The following is a 27,337-nucleotide window of genomic DNA, read 5'->3' on the forward strand; positions in this document are numbered from 1 at the left end:
ACTTAGCGAAGCGACAAGATGTCTGTGCAGCAATGTCGACGTAGTATCTGGCGTTAATGCTACTTCTATAAGACGCGAATATAGACGACTGAGTAACCGCTGAACTAACTGGACTCGACATATTGGACATAAGAAAGAGCCACGACTCTGATTGACATGGTAATATTCAAAGCGTCCTTTGCCATTCAATATATCTTTCCGACCCATGGTGTGAAGACCAGTGTAACATCTCGAAATCATGTTTTGTAGGAGAATTTGGAAGCCGCAAAGGCCATTTCGCTATGACGGTGTGCCTAGGCTTCATTTCCAAGTTGACAGGGACACCGATCTGAGTCAAGCGAGCAGATTGAACAAACCTGTTGAATATGGCATTTCTATTCAGAAATAGATCGTGCGCGCTCAAGAAATTTAGGTAATCAGCTTTATAGCAACCTTTACTTAATGCGGTTGAATCCAAAGACAGGAATCGCTGGACAGTGGCCGTCTTCCGAGATAACCAATCTTTTTGATCAGCAAAGGTGCGCATCCGAAGGGTTATATCCAGGAATATTGTTATTAAAGTAGCCTTCGGGTTCTGATGCCTGGATTTTAGAAGTGGACCGAACGAATCCAGAGCCTTCGCTAGTTGTGGGCCTGTTTCGGCAATGCTGGCAAGCTGTAGGCTAACTTAGTGAAGACTCAGCGAGGAATCAGGGAGCGTGGGGCCTCACATCTATGCGGTCGTAAACTTTCTGTTTGCCGTTGAACCTGCCGATACACTGGGGTAGGTTGATGGGATCCATATTCAAGAAAGAAACATTCATTCGCAAAGCAGGTAGCTTCTCACAGAATTTCGTCAGGAAGCCGAGGACATGCTGGTGAAGTTGGCCATATATATCGTTCTCAGCTGCGTAAGAAGTTTGCAAGACTTCAGCAAGTTTCCATCCATCAAGTGGGTCTGCGTAATTGGCCATTGGCCATAATAACCCAGTGTCCTGAAAAAGAGTGCTGCATATAATTAGCAACTGGGATTGCGATTCCCCCCTACGTTTCTATCAGGGATACTCACGGGTTGGGTATGTTGAATTCGTCGCGAGAAGCGCCAAATGGCAATAGCACCCCATCCTCGCGAAATTTCATGTGGGCAAGGCGCCAAGAAGGGGGAAGGCGAAACAATGCCCTATCCACATAATCTTGATGATGTTCCGCCAACATTACCGATCGTCGAAGAGCAGCCGCCTCAGTGAAAGAAATACTAGAAGAATTTGCGAAATTTGATAATATCTTCTCCCAGGCTCTTTTCGGTAGCGTAGCTGTGAGCGTAATGTTATGATATGAGAACGTCTTTTTCAGAAGCTTTGTAGGCTCTTCCTGCGTAAGGCTCGAGACATCTTGAAATAGTGGGACAATTCTGCTTTGGACAGCCTCCAACAGATGCTTGGGCAGAAAAGCCGAATACCATAGATGAATCATGATAACAGATGCTTCGCTTGGCGGAAAACTGAACGCGATAATGAGCAGGATAATGTTTCTTGCAACTACCATCTCCTCGTTGTCGTTAAGGTTGAAATCCAGAGTACCACTGTATGTCTCGGGAAGAGAGTTAATAGTCTTCATCAGACTTCGCAAGTCTCCAGAAGCTTAAAATGTCAGCATAACTCTGAGAGTAAACGTATTAGATAGAAATACCGGCAAGGAGCAGCGCAAAATCCTGAGAAACTGCCTCTCCTTCATTATCCTTCAGTTGAAGCAGATCTATCGCTGGCACCTTCCCCCAGAGGTTTCTTGTCCCTTCACAGCCGTCGAGAAAAAACGGCCCTTCAAAGAATTCACCGTTGATAAAAGTCGGCTGACGGTCCTCGACGTCCCATGACGGCCTCCAGCTGGGGCTATTAAGCCTGCTGTTACAGTCCTGTTTGTGGATGGGCCAGTTGGAAACTTGACAAATTTTACTGCAGTACTTCCAGGGTTTGTCAACAATTTTCCTAGAGGAACATGGAAAAGGATAAATCTGTAGCATACGAGAACTAGGCGGCAGCCTCTGCAAGTTTTGTGGCCAACCTTAGTGCAACGCACATTGCCGTATTTTTGGGTCAAGTTAGCACAAAGGACCTCCGCCATATCTCTGGTTAAGAAACAGAAGAATGCTAGGATTTGTATAGTAGCACGTTTGCAGGTAACTTGTGAGGAGAGATCCTTCCAAGATTAACAGAGGTCGGCTGCTATCTATATCATAATTATCAATGCACTTGTGGTGAATATTGAATTTTTGTAAGAGTTGGCAATGTTACAACCAAATGTTTAAGTTTCACTTGAAACAGCTTAGTTTAGTCTATGCAAGGAGCAGAATAATTGTAAGGAGCAAGGAAGAGAGAGCAAGATAAGCTCACTATTCAGTACATCCGGCCTTATGAGGATACCTAGAATTGCTCCTTGTGCCCTTCGTTCTCTGGGGGACGGACACCTATAGTGCTTGGATTGGACGCATACTAACGTGTAAATTGTGAATGATGATATGCTACGTATGTGGCGGCAAAGCAAAGGAGACAGTATCCTCTTGATACCAATGGTTTTGCGTCGATGTGTGTCATAGTTGCACCGGGACATTTTTTCATTAAAGCAGATATGGCTTGCCACAAGTTTCCAGCTTAGAGGAACTGGCTTGACGAGATTTGGGACAGATACCTTGTAAGTTGATTTGTTCGCCTAATGTTCATTTTCTCTTTCTTTTGTAAGGGTGAGGGAAAAATAAGGCTAATAAGAGGTATGGAAAATAAGTACACTGTGTGCGAGCCATGCGCGACTGAGTCAAGACAAGGAAGATAAAGACTATCTAAGTATATTAATATGGATATATATTCAGTTCCCTTTCAATTAAAGAACTAGGTATCCTAGATAAGATGCATTCCTATCATTTATTTCGCGTGCAAAGGGCCAGTATATTCGGTTGAGGCGTTGATTTCCTTGTTATGCATGCAGAGAACCAGCATTCTAACAGGGATGTTTAAGGTTGCAGGGATGTTTAGAGTTCCAGGTTTCAAGGAATGTTCAAGGTTCCACAAGATGCATGCAGGGGCACCTGCATCCGGGCGCAGGTACTTAGGATCTACTGTTACACATCAAGGGAACTAGCATTCTAACAAGGACGTTTAATTTGCGTGTGATGCATGAGGGAACCTGATTATCCTTGTTAGGAGCATGAAGGGACCTACAATACCCGTTGGAGCTTTTGGAATGTAGATATTTTGCTTCGAGCATGATCTACATGGCAAAAGGCATGTTCCACAGGGCAAGCAAGTAAACGCAAAGTTTATAGCAGAATAAGTTTTTGGGCTCGGTAGAAAGACTGCATACTTTATTAAGGTAGTTCTAGCATACTTAGTATGCCTCACTTAGCCTGTGCCCTGCTCTTATTCGCGTGAAGACGAAATTATTTGTACTACCAAGGATCTGCCATAGACATTCCAGGGGTTTGAAAGGAATGGCAAGGGCTGTTCAAGGAGCAGAGGATGATGTAAGGGTAGAGGAATGCTACAGTAGCACTCGCTAAAGTTCGTTTCTTGAAAACCTATCCTACGTCCTCGCTTATAAATAACAGCTCCCTTATCCTTTCGAAGAGAGAACAAAGCAGCACAACAGACAAATACTTTCCTTTCTTTACTCTTAGACATTTTGTGAGCAAAAGCATAATCAAGCATTCCTGCGTATCTTGCACCATGATGTTCACTGCGAAGACAATCTTTTGGTTTGCCGCCTATGTGGCCGCCATCCCATCTGCACCAACTGTGAACAACAAGGGTGTTGGTAATGGAGTCGGCAACAAGGGTGTTGGTAATGGAGTCGCCAACAAGGGCAACAGTGATGTTCGATTTCCTGTCCCTGATGGTATGACCGTTAAGCAAGCCAGCGACAAATGTGGAGACCAGGCTCAGCTTTCCTGCTGCAACAAGGCCACCTATGCAGGCGATACCACCAATGTCAACGATGGCTTGCTTGCGGGCCTTCTGAGCAATCTTCTGGGCGCCGGCTCTGGTGCGGAAGGGCTCGGCCTGTTTGAGGAGTGCTCTAAGGTGGACGTCCCCAGTAAGTACCAAATGAAGTACTACGGAGGAAACATACTGATGATTACTAGTTATTGCTGTCAACGACATTCTGAACAAGAAATGCGAGCAGAATATTGCGTGCTGCCAGGACACTGATTCTGATGCTGTATGTCTATGTATTCCACATTGAGGTGCATAACTAACATTCCACAGTCGGGTGACCTGATTGGCGTTGCGCTGCCCTGTATTGCATTGGGTGCTCTTCTGTGAGCTTGGCTTTTCCTTCAAAAGCCCTTTGCCATTCCTTTGCTCGAAAATCACTCTTTTATAGTTGTGCAGGTATACGAGAAGACAACTGTTGAGGAATCATGGAACTGGCAAAGTCAGATGTTGGCGTACTCGACAGTGGTCTTTTTGTCCTGTCCTCTTTTTTCAATTCTTATTGGATAGGCTTTAACAGCTTCATAGTTAGGATTATCTATTACTAAATTAATATGCTTCTTCGCTGTGGCGATCACATTCTCTTTGATGATTACGACGGCGTCCTTGGCAAGTAAATTCTGTATTAAAAGTTGGTGACGTCACACGTGTTCTGATAGTTATCCACTCCGACTTTAGCACCTCCTGGGCCGTCAACCGTTCTTCAGGCCTAGAGACTAGCATCTTCCGCATGAGATCAATAATGGCAGCACTCTCCTCCTTGCTAAACTCACATCCGCGCTCTTGTCGATGTTTTGCACACCCTCTGCGAACGATATTTCGAGCGGTGGCGGCCTCAGCTCACGACCATCAATAGGTCGTCGATCGTCTTCATAATATTCGCTTCTCTCCGTCCAGTTTTGCCACCAAGCTTCCGGCAAGCCCCGTGCTCCGGGGACATCGGGTCGTGGCGAAGATAGATCCTTGACTGACCAATAATTGTTGCTAAAGAGGGGACGGCTGCCGATGATTTCCCAGATTACTGTCGCCATACTCCAGATATCTGCTGGGTAGGAAAGCAGGGATTGTGGGTCAAGTGGGGCCTCTGGGGGTCGGCTTACTGATGTTGTGCGACAGTCTGCAGCGAGACCTTTGCCAGGGACGAATGCCTCGCTAAAATGTCTTAGCAAGATATGGGCATCGGACACATCCGCAACATCCCAGAGCACATTTGGCGAGAAGATCTCTGGCGGGACATTTGGCGGCAGCGGCAGCTCCGATATTGGTTCACCGTCATGATCCATATTATTGATGGAGACTGCGTCAAGATAGCCGTGTTCCTCGTAGTACTGCTCAATAGACAGCTCGCAAAAGCTTGGTTGTAGCTTAGCTAAGGTGTTGTCAATGTGGATATCTGCGTGTAAAATCAGAAAACGGGGGTCCAAGCAGGCAAGCTATGAATATCTGTAACCTACCTCCATGAACGTAGCCTCGTGAATGTATATAAGCAACAGCCAACGCGAGACGACCACATAGCGTGCGCATCATTTCGGTTGAGTGAATAGACGTGTAATGTCCCTCTGTTGCTGGCGCCATTGTGTAGCACCGGTGTGTTCCATTCGGGCCCTCCAGCTCAAACTCCTCAAGTGGAGTAAGAATACCCTCATGCCCTGGATCTGCGAGATCCCGAAGAACATCAATCTCTTGAATGGACGCCTTTCGAAAAGACGCCTCTGCTGTATAGACTTTGAGAGCAACCATTCGCTGAACCTTGGTATTCATGGCTAGCTAGACGGTCGAATTGTCGCCGAATCCCAACTTCTCGACGATTTCGTATCGATCATGAAGCACGTCCTCAACCATAACAGGATAATAGCCGCCGGGAACATACCTCTACGTCCTCAGCATCGCCCGCATAGTTGTATTTGTAATTAAATGAACCGCTTGAATCGCTTGAATTGCCTGAATCGTCCAACATGACTGTTGCTGAATAGCGCGTGCGTACGGGATGGTCAAGCTTCCGAGAACGATTGAACAGCAGTGGGCGAAACTGCCTGGAGAGCCCAGGAGAGGAAGCTGGATGAGAGCGAAGGCAACTGTAGTAAAGAAGTATCGTAGACAGGTTGTCAGTTCAAGCAGGAAGACAGGAGGAGGACGATGATGAAGAGGAAGAAGAAGAGTAGAAGGTGAGGACGAAGAGGATTAAGAAGAAGAAGTAGTAGTAGTAGTAGGTGGAGGATTGGAAATGAAGAGGATGAAGAGGAAAAGGAAGAGAAGGAGGAAGAAAGAGGAAGGAGGTGGAAAGGGCCAGGGCCCAAACGGATCCGCACTAAGCCTGTTCCGCACCCTCAATACCACACATAAACGCGTTTGGGCCTTAAGATTGTTGTGTTAATGCAAGACTGCTGGACTTTCTTGCATGGTTGAAAGCTCTTGCGCGAGCCAACAGATGTCATCTCCAACTTCTTTTGCGGAAGCGGCCTCGCCCCATACAGGTAGGTATAGATGTACCTCGCTTGCTAAACGCCAGCCAGATTGTCCAAACCGCAGCGAGTCTCGATATCCAAGAATCACCTAACCAACATCGCCCGTCATCCCCTGCATAGAAACATATCTAACTAAACTCTCACACAGCCGATCAAGCACCCACTCGGGCTCCGTCTTCTCCGCAAGCAACGGACTCTGCTCGCCAATCCAGTCCCAGCTCAGCACGCCAAACTCGTCTTCATCGAGCATCATCCCACTTCCACTTCGACTACCTTCTGCAGCTCCGTCGCCGTTCATCTCTGACTTCTGACTGCTGTTCGGGTTCGTGAATTGGATGAGCCTCGTGAAGCCAACCCACTCCTCATAGTTGTATTCCTTCGCCTCGCCGGTCAGGGCATCTTTGATGGTCTTTTGAATCGCCTGGGCGAGTTGCTGTGCGAGTTCCGGCGATGAGGGACTGGAATCCCGCGCGAGATCTTCTAGGGATATCACCCGCTTCTTATGGGAGCTGCCTTGACCGGAAGGTGTGCGTTGTCTCAACGTTGTCCCCTTCTCAACATCCAGATTCGGACTCCCTGCTGGAACCCCATCTACCTGGTCCTGAGCCCGCACTAGAGCAGTTGTATCCTTCCCCCGAAACAACGCCAGTACCTTCTCCATCATCGCCCTCCCATTCCAATGATACTGCCCCTTCTCCGGGAAGAAAAAAGTCCACGTCGCCACGAAGCTCGTGGCCGCCTTGAATCCTCCAACGAGCGTATCACTCATTTTCGAAATAAGGATTGTCATCGTCGGCACCGAAAGCAAAGACCACACCATGAAAAACGGACGCGCGGCGTTCGTGGTTGGAGTCACGTCCCCATATCCAATCGTCAACAGGCAGCAGAAACCGAAGTACAGTGCGTCGAAGTAGGAGAGTTCGGTCTCAACGGCATAGAACACCAGCGCGCCGCACGTCCACACGAAGACGAAGACGATGATGCTAATGACTAGACTCGTCCAGCGTCTGAACCGCGCGGTCTGTGCTTGGATAGCGCGCATCGCGTTGAAGCGGTCTCGCTCTTGCTGCATTTGGTGCAGGCGTGTTCCGGCGCTGTTTCGTCGAAAGGGGGCTGTGATGGTGCTTACGATGGGTCGTTGGCGGGTATGCCGCTGTCGATATGAGAGTTCAGTGGCTCCTCCGGCACCATCAGGTTCATGTCCAGGCTGAGTCTCAGAGCGCCGCACGACAGCCTTGCGCTTGCGCTCGATATGGTTCATAACGAGGTTATCACGCTGCAGTTCGCCCGCAAAGCGGTGGATGCTTGAGATGACCAGGCCCAGCATGACGATCCCCATCACCGCGTAGGGGAAGATCAGACCCTTGGCTACGGGGTTTGGGGAGGTAATGTCGCCGAATCCGAGGGTTAGGATCGTCACGTTTGAGAAGTAGACTGCGTCCGCATAGGCGATGTGGATGACCTGTGAGAAGATCGCGCCGCCGATGGCGAGCCAGGCGATGAAGGCCATTGTTTGCAGGATGAGGGTGCGTTGGTCGTCGGTTAGGATGAAGTTCTGCGGGTAGTGGCCGAGGAAGTAGCCGGCCATGTTGATCATGAGCATGAGGGCGAGGAGGAAGTAGAGGGCTGCGGAGATGACGGCGCTCCAGTAGGCTTGGGAGAAGGTCTGATTTGGGGGTTCGGGGGATTTGTATATGGACATTGAGGCTGTTAGGCCGGCTAGCTGGGGAGGTTATGAGGATGGGATTCTTGGTGTCTGTTTGGATTGGGGCCGGACTCACGATAGCCGTTGACAACAGCCATAGACAGATCGACATCGGCAGTGCGACGATATACCGTATCACGCGCGTAAAGTTGCACAGCAGGAAGATATTCCCCGCCAGTCCGCATGCAAGCGATAGCGCGTTCAGGGCAATGCACCTGGCCGCCATAGCATTAGTCTAGTCCTAACGATGAAGTGTCGACTTACCATTTCGGATCCGTAAATCCAACTTCCACCGCTGTCCCATCTATCCCAACCCGGTCCCAGAGGATATTATTCCGCCACGGGCTCACCAGCGCAACAATAGACATGAGGTTCGCCAGTGGCCCTGTCGTAGCGGCCGCAAGAGGGATAGCGGTCGAAGCGACCCACCAGTCTTGCGGCTCATCGTCGTCTGGCGGTCTCATTTGGAAGTGACTTTCAAGACGAGTCCATAAAGACTGGTCCCTTGTTCTCGGCATCGTGGTTGTGTGGGATTATAAAGATAAGATACTGGTGTTACGAAAGAATGATTCGGTGCGGGGGTCCCTTCTCCATGGATCTCTCATCGAGGGAACCCAGGTGGAGACACTTGCACATGGCATAAGGGAGCAATGGGGGAATCAGCTCATTTTCATTTTCCAAAGGGCAATCCAAGTTTTCAACTTAGACTTTTACACACATTATGAGCCTTATAACTGAAGACATGGTGTCTTTTGTCTATGACGTACTTGGCGCAAGCCCCCGCGGATCGCGGTCAGTTGACCTTACCCTGCTGACTACCACTGCGAGCGTGGATCATATAGATCAATCAGATATACATCGCAAGTTCAATGCTTTGGAATCTGTTAAAGATAATTTCGAATCTATAATACCCTAGTATTTATCCTGGCGAGAGTTCTATCTCGCTAGTAGGATCTCCGCGCAAGTACGACCACGACCAAATACCCAGTACCTAATGGCAATCTACAGGAGAAGGCCGGTGACTTTCAAAAATAGTCGCAGAAATAAATCCCAGAAATCAGACTATTTACCCTATAGAAGAGAACGTGAAGTATATCGGAAGCTTTCCAGTGGGCGGGGCGCTATCTGCGGACCTGGAGTAGAGGAAGCCCGGGCAGCCAGAAGCCCTAACTCCATTCAACCTTGGAAGCTATGTGCTTGGGCACCCTTCCTTCTGGCTCATCCAGGTTACGTGACTTTCCGAAAACCCGTACTGCATCTTCGGTTATGTCAGAGGCTTCTTCAGTGTACATGGCTGAAGGTCTATTTTTTATTCTTGCGATGGGCAGTCTACAACTCTCAGGTATGCCTCGGTGTTTCTTCTTTTCCATCGCTGTTGCTATATAACGGGCAATATTGTTCAAGCTGGTAGATGCAGATATGAGCAACAACGGTATGCAGACCGTTGATGCTACTAACAGAGAAACTTGATAAGATACTATCCTCAAGCGACTCGATCGTGTCCCCGAAGACAATTCCCTGCGGAGCGCTTTTGGAATTGAGCTATCAATTAAATCAGACGCTCAGAGAATCTCTACCTTTAGACTGATCCTGGATTGTGTTTGTCGTATTGTCGATTAGTTGCGGACGGCGCTTTAAAGCCAGGGGTTGAAGTACAGACGGGCTCTTGGGTACCTTTAATCTACTAATAATATGAGCTTCGGATAGCCTCCAAGAAGTTTCCTCTGGCTGCCTTAACCCTCTCTCCCATTTCCTGGTAAGAGCTTATCCGAACTGGAATGCTTGCAATGCCGGCTTGCGGGACTTGGCGCCGTTTACTCTGTCCCTGGACCCAAAGGCCTTCGTAAGGTAACCGACAGACTCCCGCATATAATCTTTCCCTTTCTACTCCCGCAGTCAGAGTCGGCTATACTCGCCCAAGTACACGTCTGGGAAGCTCCATAGTTCCTGCTCATAGTCCTGCAGGGCACCCTGTGCCCCAGGTGCATGTGCACGGCTTCCCCACTAGCCAATGACGTAGCCGACGAATCTGAGATCGTAATGCGATTATGTACAGCCAGATCAGATCCAGCCAATCGCATTACTCGGTAAGATAGCGCCAAGCCACAGCCGACCAATGGCGCCGCCTTTGCCGAATCCCACCCCGGCCACTTCCGATTTCCGAATTTGCTTGTGCCTCACTCGCACACAGCGAAGCCTCGAGCACAGACAGCCAAGGGGTCTGGGATATAAACTCCATTTCGTTGTTCGGATTCCAAGACCCTCTCCCGAGTCCCCGTCCTCGGTACGTCTCCCCGAAATGGAAGGTCAACGACACCGCACGGTCACCTCCGTACCTTCCGTTTTGCCCTACGAATCGTACTGTGGGACGGTGGAGAATTTGAGGTCGAGCTACGCTGCGAAAGACCTCATGGTTGGCCAACATCGGACCCAGCACTGGCAACAGGATTCGGCCCATCGCGACGTCTTGGCACAAAATTTTTATGGCGCCAGAGGGGAGGGCGACCCCGAAAAGCTATTTGTTGCGCTGATGCCCCTCGTCCTCGGTGCACTTTGGTAGACTTTCGACCTTGCCACTCTTCTCCGCCGCTGCCGCTGTCATTTCGACTGTCGCCTGCTCTCAGCGTTGCGTTTGATAGTCTCAAAACGAGATCTTTGTTACTGCTTACCACCACTCTACCACCTCGAGCTTTTAAGTAGCAGCAAGCAAGCAAGTAGTTGCCACCAGCTTCACCCCGCTGCGCCATACCTACCTACCGGCTATCCCACGCATCTTCGAGATCAACTGCGAATTGAGCCTTTGCGACCATATTCCTCGCGACATCTTCCTTGCGACTACTGTCCATTGCAGCAACTCTCCCTCGCGACATTGTTCCCCAGCGACACTCCATTGCGGCACCCCACCAAACCTAACGCGGACTTTTGCGGACTCCTACCACCCCATCGGTTCCCACGCAGCTCGGTAGACGTTCCGTACATCAACATGCCTAACTGGAAGGACCTATTAACCAACCGGGACCGCGATTTCTACCCAGAGGTTGTGGTCCCTCTGGCCCGCGACTCCACGGCCGCCGTGAGCGAGGCCAAGAACGAGGCCAATGCACAGGAAAAGGGCGTGGCCGGTGCATTGACAATCGAGTCTCTGCGCGCAGAGATCGAGGCAGGGGTTGTTGTTTCCGGCCATGACTCTGCCTATGACCGTACGTTTTTCTACCATAGTATGACTGTGCATGGCTTGGCTAGCGTGCATGGCTGAATCGCTCCCGCATCCCGCTCCCCCGCCACCTGCTCCAGCTGGCGCTTTGCATAAGATGGCGTTGCTTATTTATTCTTTTAGGAAAGGCAAAGGTCATCAACAGGGCCATCCAGGACATTGGAATGGGTCGCTATCAATGGGGCCTGTTTACGCTTTGTGGCTTCGGCTGGGTTGCCGACAAGTAAGACGCTCCACCCAGCTTCCCCATATGCCGCGGAATGTGAAATTGAATGTAATGCTGACTTGTGACTCCAGCCTTTGGCTGCAGGTACGGCTTGGATTTTACGTCAAGTAGAGCGCAGAGCTTCCGCTAACCATTGATGTCTTTCAGGGCGTTGCTCTAACACTGACACCACTCGCTACTGAATTCGGCATCAGCGAGTCCGAGTCTCGTTTCGCGACATGCGCGCTCTTCGTTGGATTAATTGTAGGCGCCACCTTTTGGGGTATTGCATCTGATATCATCGGGCGACGACCAGCCTTCAACTGCACGCTTTTCCTCTGTGGTGCGTTTGGTCTTGCCGCTGGTGGTGGGCCTAACTGGGTTGGGTAAGCTCTCTATTCTGCCTCAAAATTTATCGTTGAGACGTTGGCTAACAGATCCCAGTACCTGTGCTCTGTATGCGTGTCTCGGACTGGGAGTGGGTGGAAACCTGCCCGTCGACGCGGCCGTCTTTTGTGAATGTCTTCCTCCCGACTCGGGTGATTTGCTTAGTGCTCTAGCAACATGGTGGTCCGTCGGTACTCTAATTTCCAGGTAAGTAAATACCCATGGAAAAATCACCACTTGTCCTTCGATCAAGCTGATGAATGATGACAGTATGCTCGCCTGGGCCTTCATCCCCAACTTCTCTTGTGAAGACGCTGCAAACTGCACGCGCGCCGACAACTGGGGATGGCGCTACCTGGTCCTCTCCCTGGGGGCAATCACCTTCGCCATGTGGATCTGCCGCTTCTTCCTCTTCACCTTCTTCGAGTCTCCCAAGATCCTCATCTCCCGCGGTCGTCAGGATGAAGCCGTCGCCGCCGTCCAGGGCATCGCGCGCAAAAACCGCACCACTACCTGGCTTACCGTTGATGTCCTCAACGAGATTGGCGGATTTCCGGAAGAGATTGCGGCAGAAGAGGCGAAGAAGGAGACATCGGCTGTTAACGCCGTCAAGCGCTCCCTCGAGCGATTCTCACTGCAGCAGGTTAAGCCGCTGTTTGCGGATAAGAAGCTCGGGTTTTCCAGTACGTTCCCACCGATTTTGATGCTAGAAGGCTGAACGCTAACGCTCTTGTTCAGCCGTCCTCATCTGGTTCTGCTGGACCTGCATCGGCTTGGGATACACGCTCTTCAACGCTTTCCTGCCGCAATACATCGGCGCAAACTCCACCGTCTACGAAACCTACCGCAATTACGCCATTACCGCTGTCTGCGGTATTCCCGGCCCGCTCGTAGCGTGGTGGCTTGTCGGACTTCCGTACATCGGCCGAAAGGGCACGATGGCAGCCTCGACCGCCATCACCGCCGTCTTGCTTTTCTGCTTCACGGCCTCTAAGGATCCGAACGTGCAGCTCGTCTGCTCTTCGCTCGAGTCCTTCTTCCAGATGATGATGTACGGTGTGCTGTACGCATACACGCCTGAGGTCTTCCCCGCACCCAACCGCGGCACCGCGGCAGGCATTGCAAGCTGTTTGAACCGTATTGCAGGTCTCATGGCGCCGATTATTGGTATCTATGCCAGCGGAAACCCCATTGCCCCGATTTATGCCAGTGGTGGCCTCCTGCTGGCCGCGTTTGTGGCCATGGTGTTTTTGCCGTTTGAGACGAGAGGCAAGCAGGTTGTTTAGCTCTTGCCAGTTATATTTTGGGACTTGAACTTGGCAGAAGCGAGAGGAGAGGCAGGCCCGAATCAAATGGCAATATAGTTGCCGCAGACAATGCGACCTTTCCGGTTCGCGAGGCAAGTGCCGCGTCGCTTCAAAAAGGGCTGAGACCTGCCTAGGTATTAGAATTCGACCATTGGCTGAGCGAGCGGGCTCGTGGTCATGGTTGCAAACCAACAAAAGCGTGAAGCGATAGACAGACGCTTATAGAAGTGTACATATTATTCCGCTCATGGTGACCCTTCTACTGTAGATAGTGGAATGTAATTGATTCCAAGCCAATTGACCAGAATAACTTGGTTATCGCATTTGAACGATCTCATGGAACTGCCGACAGGCGGAATGGTTTTTGTCTTCGGGGGAAAGCAAATGCCGGATAATGGCGAGCTCCAATATTCCAAGCGGTATCGGACCGTCAGCTTGTGCCGGTATTGTCATCTCCAAGAAGCCTGAACTTCGGTGACCCGCGAGATGGACAGCCGGGCTTGGCAAACCGGATATGGTCCGAGTGTTTTGTTGAATGACATCACGCCCAGAATCATAACGGGTGCCTAGAGCTTCAACTTGGTCTTGCAGAGAGCGACGGTCCGGCTCGAGAAAGGTGTACAAACGGCAGGAGGCGGACAAAGTCCAATCTGACTGGTTATCGGTCGGTGGGCTTGGGCCCTTGCTCGGTAAATCGTCGGAGATATTTTCAAGCGTGGGAGATGGGGTCCAAGACGGTCACCCGAGATGGAGCATTTTTCGGAGGGCAGAATGTGGTCCGATCATGGGAATGGACGCATGGACGCATGGACGCATGGACGCGTTGTGGACCTCTCAGTCGGTCCTCAGGTGCTCAACGGTCAAGGAAAACCGGAAGATGAAAAACACGCATGGGCTAGGCAGGAGACTAGAGGAGGTGCAGTCTTGGAAATGTCAGGTTTGCGGCTTGCCCCTAGAACAAGGAGTCGGCGCCCTTGCGACGGATGTAAAGCCTGCATATCTCGGTAACAGTCGATTGTGATGATCGGTCGAAGAAAACCCATTGACCTAAAGATGAAAATTGCAAACAGAGAATCTTCAACATTTAGCGAGTGCGAGATGAAGCCGGGGAAGTTGGGAAGTGCCGAATGCGGGGGCTGGTGCTACCGTGACATCCTCACTGGAGAATGGGCCCATGGGGAAAGACCGTGGGTCGCCGGAGTTGCCCCGGAGCTTGCAAGATATGGGGTTAAATAATAAATTGTAGTTGGAGTCATTGACTCATTGACTAAGACATCAGTCATACTGTAGGTATCTAGTCGGTAAAGCAAGAAAAAAAACACTGAATCATGGGTGGAATCATGGGTGAAATCATCGTGTACCAGTGAGAAAGGGGGTGCGGTGTGCCCCTGTTGTTCTCCAAAATCGAATGTTTGCGGGGTCCGCCAAGACCCTGCTGGCTAGTGTGAGACTCGACTCTCCTTCCTCCTCCTTTCTGCCTCTTCCCAGCCTCAACGAGACCTTTCATTGCGATCCGAGTCTGACCTTCCTTCACGGTCATGGTGCCATTTTCTCTCCTAGCCTGAATCCAGCCTGTTTCTCACCGACTGGTTGGCCGGTTCTCGTGCCGATCTCCGCGCCGTCCCCAACTCAGTTGAATCCTCCCCGCAACGGTACCGAAAACAATACATCACAGGTCTCCACTGCCTTTTTTTGAACCGGGTTAGCGATTTCTGACTCCTGTCATGCTGGCAGGAGCTGGAGCTGGAGCTTATAATCTCCTTGTCTCGCTCGCTTCCGTTCCGTTTGTTCCCTCAGTTCCTCAACTCGTCGAGCAAACACCCGCAATCATGAAGCTCGGTTGGATCGAGGCCGCTGCTCTGACGGCCGCTTCGGTGGTCAGCGCCCAGGTATTGAACTCCATTCGATTCGGCTTTTGTTTACAGAGCTAATTGTCTGTCAAGAAGGATGACCTGGCGTTCTCTCCTCCATACTACCCTTCCCCATGGGCAAACGGTCAAGGCGAATGGGCCGAAGCATACAATCGCGCTGTTCAGATCGTCTCGCAGATGACATTAGACGAGAAGGTAAACCTTACAACGGGTACAGGGTATGGTTAGCTGGTCTTGGAGAAGGCCCTGGTGCTAAGTGTTCGCAGTTGGCAGCTCGAGAAATGCGTTGGACAAACAGGAAGTGTTCCTAGGTATGACACTCAGTTGCTAGAGTCGTGGAAAGTACTGACAGTAGAAGGCTCGGGATAGGTTCGCTCTGCCTCCAAGACAGCCCTCTGGGTATCCGTTTCTGTACGTCGCCTTTAAAAAAGCATGTACGAATACCGCGCTGACAAGACTAGCCGACTACAACTCAGCTTTCCCCGCCGGAGTAAACGTCGCCGCGACATGGGATAAGCAATTGGCATATCTCCGTGGTCAGGCAATGGGCCAGGAGTTCAGCGACAAGGGCATTGATGTTCAATTGGGTCCGGCCGCTGGTCCTCTCGGCAGGCACCCCGATGGTGGTCGCAACTGGGAAGGTTTCGCTCCTGATCCTGTTCTCTCTGGTGTTCTCTTTGCCGAGACCATTAAAGGTATTCAGGATGCCGGTGTGATCGCAACTGCCAAGCACTACATCCTGAATGAAGAAGAGCATTTCCGACAGGTGCCTGAGGCCATTGGCTACGGCTACAACATTACCGCCACCCTGAGCGAGAACGTCGACGACAAGACCTTGCACGAAATGTACCTATGGCCTTTCGCAGATGCCGTGCGTGCTGGCGTTGGTGCCATCATGTGCTCCTACCAGCACGGAAACAACAGCCAGGCCTGCCAGAACAGCCACCTCTTGAACAAGCTTCTGAAAGCCGAGTTGGGCTTCCAGGGTTTCGTCATGAGCGACTGGTCTGCTACGCACAGCGGTGTTGGCTCTGCCCTGGCTGGAATGGACATGACTATGCCTGGAGACATCGCCTTCAACGATGGACTTTCGTACTACGGCGCTAACCTGACAATTGGTGTTCTCAACGGTACCATTCCCCAGTGGCGTGTCGATGATATGGCCGTCCGAATTATGGCTGCCTTTTACAAGGTCGGCCGTGACCGTCTGTACACTCCTCCCAACTTCAGCTCTTGGACCCGGCAGGAGAAGGGCTTTGAGCACTATGCCGTTTCTGATGGCGCTTACAAGACTGTCAACCAGTTCATTGATGTCCAACGTGATCACTCCTCTATCATCCGTCGCGTTGGCGCGGACAGTGTTGTCCTTCTGAAGAACGAGGGTTCGCTTCCTCTCACTGGCAAGGAGCGCAATGTCGCTCTCCTCGGCGAGGACGCCGGCTCCAACCCCTACGGTGCGAACGGTTGCGATGACCGGGGATGCGATCAAGGAACCCTTGCCATGGGTTGGGGTAGTGGAACAGCCAACTTCCCCTACCTCGTCACTCCTGAGCAGGCGATTCAGGCAGAAGTGCTCAAGGGACGTGGCAATGTCTTTGCGGTGACTGATAACTGGGCTTTGGACAAGGTCAACAAGACGGCTTCCGAGTCGACGTAAGTGTCACTTCGAAACTATCTTGGATAATACTAACGAATCAGTGTCTCTCTTGTCTTTGTCAACGCGGGCGCTGGTGAAGGATACATCAGCGTTGATGGCAATGAGGGTGATCGCAAGAACCTTACCCTCTGGAAGAACGGTGAGAACCTTATCCACGCCGCCGCCAGCAACTGCAACAACACTATCGTCGTTATCCACTCAGTCGGCGCCGTCCTCGTCGACAAGTTCTACGAGCACCCTAACGTCACCGCCATCCTCTGGGCTGGTCTTCCCGGTCAAGAGTCTGGAAACTCCCTTGCTGACGTGCTCTACGGCCGCGTCAACCCTAACGGAAAGTCTCCTTTCACATGGGGCAAGACGCGCGAGTCCTATGGCGCTCCTCTCCTGACCGAGCCCAACAATGGCAACGGCGCTCCGCAGACCGACCACACCGAGGGTGTCTTCATTGACTACCGCCACTTTGACAAGACCAACCAAACCCCAATCTACGAGTTTGGCCACGGTCTGAGCTACACCACCTTCAAGTACTCCAACCTGACTGTGCAAAAGCTGAACGCTCCTGCCTATACACCCGCCTCTGGCCAGTCCAAGGCTGCGCCCACATTCGGCACCATCGGCGAGGCCGCGGACTACGTCTTCCCTGAGGGCTTTAAGCGAATCAGGGAGTTTATCTACCCCTGGATCAACTCGACCGACCTCAAGAAGTCTTCCGGCGACCCCAACTACGGATGGGACCACGAGGACTACATCCCCGAGGGTGCCCGCGACGGCTCACCCCAAGACCTCCTTCCCTCTGGTGGAGGTGCTGGAGGAAACCCGCGCCTCTACGATGACCTTATCCAGGTCTCGGCCACGATCAAGAACACCGGTTCTGTCGCGGGAAGCGAGGTTCCCCAATTAGTAAGTCACCTGGACCCTTTTTTTCTCGGCATGAAGCTAACCCCGCTAGTACGTCTCCCTTGGCGGCCCCAACGAACCGAAGGTGGTCCTTCGCGGCTTCGACAAGCTCGACATCCAGCCCGGCGAGGAGCGGGTGTTCACGACGACCCTGACCCGTCGTGACTTGTCCAACTGGGATGTGGTGAAGGACAACTGGGTTATTACGGAGTACCCTAAGAGAGTTTTCGTTGGAAGCTCCTCTCGCAACCTTCCTCTCCGGGCTTCGTTGCCAACTGTTCAATAGATGCGACCCTACTTGGTCGGTTGCCAACTTGGATATGACTGGCTCCAATTTCTAGTATATTAATTGATGGCCATTTTACGACTCTCATGTTATTCTTCAATCATCAGTAATTGGGTATCAGTAAGCGATCTGCATTAGTGACCCTTGTCCACATCCCGACTCACCTCGGCGAGCGTTGACACGAATCAGAGATCCCGAACAGGAGACTGGATCCTGCAGTCTGAGCTCGACTTGAGTGGCTTGGTAAATATCAGCGTTCTATGAACGAACATCGGTAATGGGCATTCTCGTCTCTGCCGCGCAACGCCTCCCTATATATCTTCCCTCGCTTGGTGGACTCGGAAGAGGTGGAGCCGAACGCCACAGAATGTATGAACGATGCAGCTCAGCCTGTCACGGCAGTTCCTGGGGTCGAATCTCCGGGGTAGATAACGCTCAGCAGCCAATAATAGCTAGTTGAGATACAAGGCCGGGGTTGAGAAGCGATGGTACTCTACCTATATGAGACGGAACCCCTCTCGTCCTCACCGAAGGACCCATCCTTTCCATCCACAACCCTCGACCCGAAGTAAGCGACCATGTCCGGCTTCCGTCACGCCTTCTCGCTCTCGAAACAACAAGTTCGAGATGCCGTTCCACCGGGAACAGTCTCTCTGTCAAGTACGTGACTGCTTTGCCCCTCGCCCAGTCCGCTGCTGACCAACTATCTCGTCTTGCACAGTTCACTCCCACCAGATCCTCCACGGCAGCTCCACCAAACACGCCGGCGAACTCATCCTCGTCCCTCAGCCCTCTCCCGATCCAGCCGACCCTCTCAACTGGGCGAGCTGGCGCAAGGCAACGGTGCTAATATGCGTTTCCGTCTACGCCTTCATCGGAAACTTCACGTCGAGCAGTATCGCCAGTGCGTTTCCGCTATATGCAACGCCTCTTGCGTTTAATCCGCCTGTATCAATGGGTCGGTTGAGTCACCTTGTTGCTGTGAATGTGCTGATGATGGGCGCGTCGAATATCTGGTGGGTGCCGCTGGCGAATACATTTGGTCGGAGACCGATCAGCTTGATCAGCATTTTGATCTTGCTCTTTTGCTCGATGTGGGCTGGCCTTGCGAAGAGCTTTGGGAGTTTGCTGGCTGCGCGGTTCTTCATGGGGGTTGGCGTTGGACCTGCGGATACGAGTATGTTTGCCGGCTTTGAGACTTGACGCTGTTGCTGATTATTGTAGTTGCGCCGAATATGATCGGTGAGATATACTTTACGCATCAGAGGGGGAAGGCTATGGTATGTCTATCACGCGACGCAATGTTGATGGTACTTAGCTGAAGATCCAGGGCTTCTACACCGCGCTCCTCTGCTTGGGCTCCCTGGTCGGAGGTATCTCTGGTGGATACATCGCAGCTCACGGACTCGAATGGCTACACTGGGTGAATGTGATCATCACCGCCATTCTCTTCGTCGCGTGTCTTCTCTTCGTCCCAGAGACCCTCTACAAGCGAGATGAGCCAGCGCCCATCCTGACAACGGAGAAGTCGGCGATCAAAGGAGATGATGCCCAGATCGAAGAAGTCATCACTACCCCTCAAACACAATACAGCGACTATACCTTCCTTCGCTCGCTGAAACTGCACACCTACCATGGCAACCTAACCCGGAACTTCATCGCCCCCTGGCTGACTCTCCGCCTCCCGGGCGTATGGCTCGTCATGCTCTGGTATGCCGGCCTGGTCGGCGGAATTGTAACCCTCAGCTCCGTCGGCCCAACCCTCATCGCCTACCCGCCCTACAGCTGGGGCCAGAATGCCGGCCTCATCAACGTCGGCGGCGTGATCGGATCGTTCCTCGGTGCGGCGGCAACAGTTGCACTGGCCGACCGCGCCATCGTCACCAAGAAGACTATCAAAGACGGCGAGCTCTCCGAGCCCGAGGCGCGATTACCCGTTGCATTGCCTGGTCTGGTCCTTGCAACGGCCGGTCTCTGGGTTTTCGGCTTCTGCGCTGAAGCTGGCACGCCGAGGATGTGGATTGGCATGCAGTTTGGTATTGGCATGTTGGCTTTTGGGCTCATGCAGGCGCCTAGTGTCGGGTTTAACTACGTACGTCCATACCTCCTCCCCAAGGCATCTTCAAAGCAAGTTGTGAGACATTAATAGGCATCTCTAGGTAATCGACTCCTACCGCTCCCTCTCGGCAGACTGCTTCGTGGCAATCACCTGCATGCGCGCGATCATCAGCTTCAGCTGGACGTTCTTCGTCGGCACGTGGGTCGAGAAGGCTGGGCCGGCGGTGCCGTTCGGTGTGTTCGGGGGCATTCTTGGGTTCTTTGCGCTTTTGTTGTTTCCGCAGTGGTATTGGGGGAAGAGGACGAGGATTGCGACGGCCAATTGGGTGTGGATTGGTGATGGGATGGAGTGGACTTGGTGTAGTTAGTGGCGTCTTAGCTAGGACTCTTCCAGGGGCAAAATCTATTACACTCCGCACACATGTTTCATATCAAGATACAGTGTACCGTCACATGATACAAGCTCGTTGGTAGAGCGCATCCCATCTGCGTGATCTTCAGACCTTGAATAAGGTAGGTCACTTCTGCAGGTGTGTGAGTGCTGTTGCTTATACTCAGCCATAATCAATTTACGGCGCCAATAAATGGTGTGACGGAGAGAAGAAGCACGCTGCACCTGGTGGAAGTGCGCTGGGAGTGACGCATTCTACCTCACTCTCGATGATGTGGTCCCAATCCGTCGGGACCGCCAATAACCGAACTAGCGCCGGATGGGACCAAGCGGTGGGAAAACAAACTTTGCACGTGATATAAAAGCGGGAAGCGTCCCACTCTCGCGCAAAAACTTCAAAAAGATAGTCCTGAAGCCAGAACGTTCAACAGGCTCTAGCCGTGGATCGAACACGGGACCTCTCGCAATTGTGGTGCTATAGGGTTAGCCCTAAGCGAGAATCATACCACTAGACCACCAGAGCAGTTGTTGAAGTTCTTTTTGCGGCATTAAAATATGTTCAAAAAAACTGCGGTGGAAAGGGGACGGGGGAGTGAGATTTGGGAATCACCCACTCAGCCCTTGGACCTAGGCATAATAACTGGTATGCTCACTGCTATAGAGCATATTCACTCATCTAAGACCTCTATTTTTTTTGGGTTTACGTCATTTGAGTGTGGGGTGGCTGTTGGTAGTTTTGTGCGGCCGTGTGTCCGATATATATCTGAAGCATGTAGGGGTAAGAAAACTAAGGCTTGGCCATGACAACAACACTAGAAGCATAAACAACCGGGCCCCAGACGCATGGCTATTAACATCGAGAACCGCCAGGCATGGATGCCGATGTACCCACGTAATGGTAGCGGGATTAGGGCTTGGACCAGTGCGATGTCCGCGATCCAACCGCCCACGGCGGAATTCATAAAAAGATGTCCGATATGCAGGGACCACAAGATCAATTCCAAGGTCCACCGAGCAAGCTAGATTGAGCTACCTCAAGCTCCAACTGAAGTACTCTGGTTAGAGCCGAGGGTAGAATGATAGTTCATTGAGCAGCTAGCAATAGAAAGCGAGCCCTAGCCCCCTTCTGCAACAATGGACACGCACAGTTTGAACATGAGCCGAGCCTCTAAAATCACCATCCCGAGGAGATTGCTGAGCAAAAGTAACAATCACAAGCCACAGCCACAGCTCGCTGAATGCGCACGGGTTACCTTTTCCTTGGATTCTCGCATCTGCCACCCTAGCGTCAACCCCAATTCTAGATTTATTCAATCCTTCATCATGGTCTCCATACCAAAGCTTGACTCTGCAAATCACCAAACACGTGGAAGCCCTGACAAGCCATGGTTGGCCACTTTATCCTCGATCTGGACCTAAGATGCCGTATCTGATGAGACTTCCATGCCATTTCCGAGTCTGCGGCGAGCTGCTCGAACTGGGGATCAGAAACAGTGTAAATTAGCAAGAAGGGCTGTCCCAGGTCAACTCGACATCGCCGCAATGAGAGTCGCCAACCGCCCAGTTGAAAGAGATCAGGTTCCAAAAAAAGAAGGCTAGACAATGGGCCCTGCACCTGCATCTCTCACCAGAGACGACCTCGGAGTAAGAATCTGGGGTGCAGAAATGATCGTAGCCAAGGCACCAATAGCTGCACCTAAAATGCGCCGCCTAGTCGAAGAATGATTCCAGAATCTGCACCGCGCGCAAGCTCCACGGATCAGAGACCAGAATGGCGGACTCTGACTGATTCCCAACAATAGCAGCCCACGAGGTTGTGGAATACGAGGGTGGTTTCACGAGACGAGCACAGACAGAGCTGCAGCAGAGTTTAGGGCTCAAAGGAGAGCTCCTGCGCTAACATGAAAGCGGCCAGAGAACCGTCGATGGGACATGACAAACTGGAACTCGTTCCATGGTAATGGATTTCCTCGAGTCTGCTGTAGATGGTGCTGCGATGGATGGTTTAAAAAATGCTCTCTTTGTTTGTAGATTTGTACGGCACTACCTTGATCTGTGTCTATGGAGCGAACAAAGACATCTCCCAACTCATGGGATACATAGATATCTCGAGGGCCCCAGTCGGGCCTGATTCTTGCATCTCCCGATGGGAGCAGTCAACCATCTCTGCGCTATACGATAGTCATGGCCTAGGATCCGACAGGATGTGCCGTCGCCGCAATTTGCTTTCTGTCCGCCTCCTGGGTGTCTACAGGAGTGCGGCTATATGTTCGAGTTGCAATGAGAAAGGGCCCATTCATCGATGACACTCTCGCGGTGCTTTCCTTGGTATAGTCAGCCCATTCGCCGTATCCTGCCAGGTCGGATCCTAATAGCCAGTAGATTCTCTTCACGGTGTATAGTATCATGTTCGATGGACGCAGTTCAAGGGCTACATCCCACTAGCCCTTACTCCCTCCCCAGCCTATGACCGCGAAGGCCTCAAGGTGCGCCTTCACCTCCAACTCTCAAAGCAAACACCCAAGCTAAAATACCCAGTACTACTTTATCTGCGACATGTTCTACTCCGTCGGCACCTACCTCATGAAACTCTCCCTCACCTGCACCCTGCTCACACTGATCCAAACCCGCGCCCAATTCCTCGTCCTCTTCGTCCTCATAGTCTGCGGCGGGATCGTCACCGCCGCCGCCTGTATCCACGCTGCCCTCTTCTGCAAGCCGACTTCCTATCACTGGAACCGGTTCGGGTATCCCCTGGCATAAGGCCACTGCGACGTCTTCTGGTCGCGCATGGTCACGACAATGGTGCAGTCCGTCTGGATCCTCATCGCGGACGTCGTACTCGGCCTTGTCATTCCGTTCATGCTGCCCCACCGCGCGACTATGCATCGGAAGACGAAGATGAGTATTCGGGTTTTGTTGGGGTTGGGTTTGATATACGCCCCCTTCCTCCTTTCCACCCCCCTCTTCACCTTCTCGGACAGTGCTAATACAGTGGCCACAGAACAAGTATAACAACCGTAATCCGCCTCGTGTATCTCGGCATCGCCACAGACCCCACAATCACCTACGCCATTGTCCCGATGGCCTTTGGTTACTCATTGAGCAAGGCGTCAGCATCCTCTGCGTGTCCATGACGACCTGGAAGCCGCTGTTCGTGAAATAGGAGATTATCGACCCACGCGACAACCACGGGCCCGTACATATCGGCTTCAATACGGCGGACCGCGAGGCGTTCGGCACGCAGAGCAGCACCCTGCGTAATAGTGATGGTCAGATGGTGAGTCGGATACTAGCAAGAGTCGCCGGGCGAAGTCGTTTGTCAAGTTGTTTCCCGAGAAGAAGAGGAGTGATAATCGGAGTGGGGGTGGCGTTGAGGTTGAGATTCGGGAGGATCGTGGGGGGATCCGGGGAATGTGTAAAAAAAAGTTGCGTTAATGGAAGGGTTGAGGGAGGAGAAAAGGCGAGTATGTGGTGAGGCAATGCTCTGTTGAAATATTTTTTTGTATAACTGTAGTTAGGACTAAAACGCGAGTGCTTGGTGGATTTTCAGAATGGGAGGATGGTATTTGAGTAACGTACGGAGTAGGCAGTAGATCATCTGCTTAAGAACGGTTCTGACATTGCTATATGAACATAGTCAGATTGAGTGGCGCCGAAAACGAATAGTAGTTGGTCAGAGAGCAGCATCTATGGACTGCCGCTAAAACAAAGTAAGCGCTAGTGTATGCGACTAAGCCTTATCCGGTGGCAGGTGTGATAGCTTGGCGGGAGCTAGCCGCAACCGGCTAGTATGGTAGTACAGCCGGTATGTCCATTTATCGGCACTGCGGAGCCTCTGTATACACCAAACCTTTAAACTATCACGCCGTCTTTACATCAACCTACACCCCCTCAGAGCAGGGTAAGAGCACTGAGACTTGGCTAGGGAGTGGTTCTAGCAGTTTAGAGTCTATATGATTTTGCATTATTCATATATAATGACCCGGGGCCAAAAGCTTGCTAACAAAACGCGAATACTTCAATTGACTGCCACGGCCTCGATGCTCTTGTTTTCTGGTTAATAATTTTAGCTAAAAAAAAGTCTTTAACAAGTAGCTCCGTTGGTCTAGTGGTATGATTCTCGCTTAGGGCTTAACCCTATAGCACCAATTGCGAGAGGTCCCGCGTTCGATCCGCGGATGGAGCCTTTATTTTTTATTTTTTATTTTTTCTTTTCCCCTCCACAGTGATATATAAAGTGAACTTTGCTACTCATACTACTCGGCAATATGATGTTAAAGCAAATTCAGTTAGACTTTAAGACAATTCAAACTCGGCATATGTGGAGGCGCCGAAAAGACTCAAGTCCCTGGGACTAAATACCACTAAACGTCTCCACTGCATGATACAGATCATGTACAATCATAGGCTTGCATGTTGCTACACTGCATAGGTACTCTACCTAAATAGGTGGTCTCAGGCAAGGCAGACCTCCGACAACTCAACATAGCAGAACGGATTAAGATGGTATCGTGGTGCTTCCTTGTTGTGCTTGCTGCCATTTTTCTCATCATAGTCAGATGGCTGATTGATGTAAGGCTCAACCTTGCTCATTTTGTCAGTATTGCTGCTCAACCTTACTGTCATCCGGCGAACCGCCACCTTCGTATATGCGCGGACCGAAGGACAGGACGGCATAGCGTCCAAGCAGTCCCTAGTAAGACCATAGGCCCACTGAATCGTGGTATATTGCGAGTGATAGAAGCCGAACTCAGCACGGTCACGAACATAGTTGAAGCAAAACCTCGGGTTTCGATATGTCCGGGACATACCTATGGTAGGTAGGTAGGTATGGTACGCTCGATCCACTGCGAGCATGCGGTGCAATTGGCCGATCCGCTGCTTTCTAGCTCGTCGCTAAGGCGAAGCCCTGATCAGATCAAGAGTAAAGGTTTGCGGTATATCACTTGGGATGCCCCGGTCTTCCCACAATGGACGATAGATATGCCACGGAGCCTCGATGTCGGGGGGCGCACTGCCCTCAAATTGCCAAGCGGAACATTCAGATCGGGCATCAGGCGTCGCCGTAGATCCTCGCAGAATTCTCGTCGATCTTATTATGTATTGTTTTCTCTAAGTTCTTGTTAGATGGAGAGTTCTGCTGGCAGTTTGCCCTAGATCAAACCCACATCATCGCTTGTAGAAACTTCTCGGCCGCATACGACAACCCTGGAAATCCAACACCGGGCTGATCAGTGACGGGTCTGAAGTTATTGGGTTCTGTGTCTTCGACGCTGTATAATCGCTGGACACTGTGAAAAAGGCTGCCATAATACCCTATGAGAGTATGTTGGGGAGGGGCAGGGATGGTGTGAATATAAGAAGAGATCCTCCCCCTCCGAGCCATTTAAACGTAGAATAAACCGAAGCGTAATGGATTCTCGCCAGATTCACAGTGGGGTGTAGCCAAGATTGGTCACCTGAACTCTTCCTCGTATCAATTGCACTGTTGACAAAATGTTATTCCAATATATTCCACTATTTACCCAATAGACGTCCTTATCTCAACTCCACTTCAACCCCTTCTCAAGGTCTTCTAGAACCCTAGATCCCCAGCGCAGTATCCTCCGGCCGCTCTCCCTCATCTCCAGATCATTCTGGATGCGATCTTTCAGAGCCTCGAGTTCCAGCGGCCGTTCCCTAATCAGCCGTTGTTTCTGCTCAAAGATATTCCACCACGAATCATCATGACCACGTTTATGAGGCAGCAAGTGCCAATCCCAGAGACTTCCCTGCTCCTCCTCCGTAAGATCTAACCAGGCGTACAGGTCCTGACGAGCAGTCGATCGTTTGTCCCTAGGCATACGGCCAGGGTCACGCCGGCGCAACACACCCTGGCTATCCTTCTCAAATTCCGCGTCTTCGGGCCACTCCATGACCGTCGCTCTCAGCTGCGGCCCGGCCTGGTGTACATAGGGCTGGGCTTCCTTCCCCCGTAGCCACCGCCACCCCTTATTGATCCGCGAGTCGTCGCAGCCAAAGCCGTAGCAGATCAAGACGGTTGGGATAACTGTAAGGGCGACCACGTATAGCTGCGTCGCTAGCTGAGCCATGCCTAGTGTGATGACGTGGACCGTAAACGCCACCCACCCTGTCCACTGCGTCAGGCGATAGATGCTGGGTGAGCGGACGGGCGTCTCAGTGACGAAAACCCCGCGCAGGAGATGCTCAGGGATGAACATCGTGACGGCGCTGGAGTTCGGCATAATCAGCAGGATCTTCGCGAGCTCTGGACGCCACGGGCGCGAGTCTGGAAGCGGCCTTGAAGTCTTGAGGTTTGGGTCTTTCTTAAGCTTCTCCGTCCATTCGTCCAGTGCCCCTGCATACGTTGTAGGAAAGGGTCTGGCGGACGCAACGGCCCTGTTAATTGCGAGGCGGTTTTCCTGGAGCATGTACGAGCGAACGACGATGAGAAGTACGATCGAGACGGCGTTCGCAAGGCCGTACCAATCGCCGGACAGGATGGTCATGGCAAGCAGAAAGCCAGTGAAGATCGCCGAGATGGTGGCCGGAACAATAAATCATGTCCATCGTGTCCATTGCTTCTCATAGACCTCCCAATAGACAAGGCTGCGCGAAACCTGGAACTCCTGCGCTTGCATCCAACGCGTAAACCACGCCGCCAGATTCCCCGTCACGATGCCGCTGGAAACATTGTACAGAACAAAGGTCGGCTGCTTGGTGCGGAACCGGTCGCCTGCAAAAACAAACCCGGCCAGTAAGGGCATGTATTCGAGCCAGTAACTGTGCGCTAGGCGGCCAACGGAGATGTCGACTTCGTTGGCGCCGAGCAGGGTGAGGAGGCCGAGGGCGTCAATGTCGAATGGCGCCCATGATCTCAGAGCGTTCCAAGGATACATGTTCAATATCCCAAGGGGAGTATGCTGTTT

The 27,337-nt window shown here is 51.6% G+C and overlaps 9 protein-coding genes and 2 non-coding genes across 11 annotated transcripts; 6 read left to right on the forward strand and 5 right to left on the reverse strand.

The window, feature by feature from the left end:
- Window positions 1-166: 166 nt before the first annotated feature.
- On the reverse strand, window positions 167-2,100 carry BDW74DRAFT_164872 (DUF4470 domain-containing protein; the record flags this gene model as incomplete). The annotated part of the gene is made up of 5 exons (XM_073726329.1): window positions 167-655; window positions 711-937; window positions 1,236-1,619; window positions 1,669-1,740; window positions 1,941-2,100. 5 exons carry the CDS (start codon window positions 2,098-2,100, stop codon window positions 167-169), a joined length of 1,332 nt encoding a protein of 443 aa, XP_073590073.1.
- Window positions 2,101-3,695: 1,595 nt separating this feature from the next.
- On the forward strand, window positions 3,696-4,292 carry BDW74DRAFT_164873 (hydrophobin family protein; the record flags this gene model as incomplete). The annotated part of the gene is made up of 3 exons (XM_073726330.1): window positions 3,696-4,062; window positions 4,112-4,188; window positions 4,236-4,292. The coding sequence occupies 3 exons, from the start codon at window positions 3,696-3,698 to the stop codon at window positions 4,290-4,292; spliced, it is 501 nt and encodes a 166-aa protein (XP_073590074.1).
- A 362-nt stretch (window positions 4,293-4,654) lies between these two features.
- Window positions 4,655-5,723, reverse strand: BDW74DRAFT_172813 (kinase-like domain-containing protein; the record flags this gene model as incomplete). Its single annotated transcript, XM_073727654.1, has 3 exons — window positions 4,655-4,678; window positions 4,736-5,355; window positions 5,417-5,723. 3 exons carry the CDS (start codon window positions 5,721-5,723, stop codon window positions 4,655-4,657), a joined length of 951 nt encoding a protein of 316 aa, XP_073590075.1.
- Window positions 5,724-6,515: 792 nt separating this feature from the next.
- Window positions 6,516-8,596, reverse strand: BDW74DRAFT_172814 (potassium channel family protein; the record flags this gene model as incomplete). The annotated part of the gene is made up of 3 exons (XM_073727655.1): window positions 6,516-8,150; window positions 8,209-8,347; window positions 8,397-8,596. The coding sequence occupies 3 exons, from the start codon at window positions 8,594-8,596 to the stop codon at window positions 6,516-6,518; spliced, it is 1,974 nt and encodes a 657-aa protein (XP_073590076.1).
- Window positions 8,597-10,517: 1,921 nt separating this feature from the next.
- Window positions 10,518-13,553, forward strand: BDW74DRAFT_142795 (uncharacterized protein). The gene is made up of 7 exons (XM_073722781.1): window positions 10,518-11,332; window positions 11,470-11,569; window positions 11,644-11,656; window positions 11,720-11,937; window positions 11,996-12,145; window positions 12,209-12,621; window positions 12,677-13,553. Exons 1-7 carry the CDS (start codon window positions 11,116-11,118, stop codon window positions 13,222-13,224), a joined length of 1,659 nt encoding a protein of 552 aa, XP_073590077.1. The 5' UTR covers window positions 10,518-11,115; the 3' UTR covers window positions 13,225-13,553.
- A 1,521-nt stretch (window positions 13,554-15,074) lies between these two features.
- On the forward strand, window positions 15,075-17,956 carry BDW74DRAFT_164876 (beta-glucosidase; the record flags this gene model as incomplete). The annotated part of the gene is made up of 7 exons (XM_073726331.1): window positions 15,075-15,134; window positions 15,189-15,334; window positions 15,383-15,427; window positions 15,475-15,527; window positions 15,578-16,769; window positions 16,815-17,673; window positions 17,723-17,956. The coding sequence occupies 7 exons, from the start codon at window positions 15,075-15,077 to the stop codon at window positions 17,954-17,956; spliced, it is 2,589 nt and encodes an 862-aa protein (XP_073590078.1).
- Window positions 17,957-18,534: 578 nt separating this feature from the next.
- On the forward strand, window positions 18,535-20,382 carry BDW74DRAFT_164877 (uncharacterized protein; the record flags this gene model as incomplete). The annotated part of the gene is made up of 5 exons (XM_073726332.1): window positions 18,535-18,616; window positions 18,678-19,133; window positions 19,181-19,236; window positions 19,287-20,048; window positions 20,116-20,382. 5 exons carry the CDS (start codon window positions 18,535-18,537, stop codon window positions 20,380-20,382), a joined length of 1,623 nt encoding a protein of 540 aa, XP_073590079.1.
- A 453-nt stretch (window positions 20,383-20,835) lies between these two features.
- Window positions 20,836-20,928, reverse strand: BDW74DRAFT_t17. The gene has a single exon. It is a non-coding gene; the product is annotated as a tRNA-Pro (tRNA).
- Window positions 20,929-22,685: 1,757 nt separating this feature from the next.
- On the forward strand, window positions 22,686-23,168 carry BDW74DRAFT_172818 (uncharacterized protein; the record flags this gene model as incomplete). Its single annotated transcript, XM_073727656.1, has 3 exons — window positions 22,686-22,733; window positions 22,808-22,891; window positions 22,944-23,168. The coding sequence occupies 3 exons, from the start codon at window positions 22,686-22,688 to the stop codon at window positions 23,166-23,168; spliced, it is 357 nt and encodes a 118-aa protein (XP_073590080.1).
- A 1,334-nt stretch (window positions 23,169-24,502) lies between these two features.
- Window positions 24,503-24,594, forward strand: BDW74DRAFT_t14. Its single transcript has one exon. It is a non-coding gene; the product is annotated as a tRNA-Pro (tRNA).
- A 1,357-nt stretch (window positions 24,595-25,951) lies between these two features.
- Window positions 25,952-27,307, reverse strand: BDW74DRAFT_164878 (uncharacterized protein; the record flags this gene model as incomplete). Its single annotated transcript, XM_073726333.1, has 3 exons — window positions 25,952-26,830; window positions 27,002-27,092; window positions 27,159-27,307. 3 exons carry the CDS (start codon window positions 27,305-27,307, stop codon window positions 25,952-25,954), a joined length of 1,119 nt encoding a protein of 372 aa, XP_073590081.1.
- Window positions 27,308-27,337: the final 30 nt, after the last annotated feature.

This window comes from Aspergillus multicolor (assembly GCF_047715735.1).
Source record: "Aspergillus multicolor strain CBS 133.54 unplaced genomic scaffold BDW74scaffold_1, whole genome shotgun sequence".
Taxonomy (NCBI): domain Eukaryota; kingdom Fungi; phylum Ascomycota; class Eurotiomycetes; order Eurotiales; family Aspergillaceae; genus Aspergillus; species Aspergillus multicolor.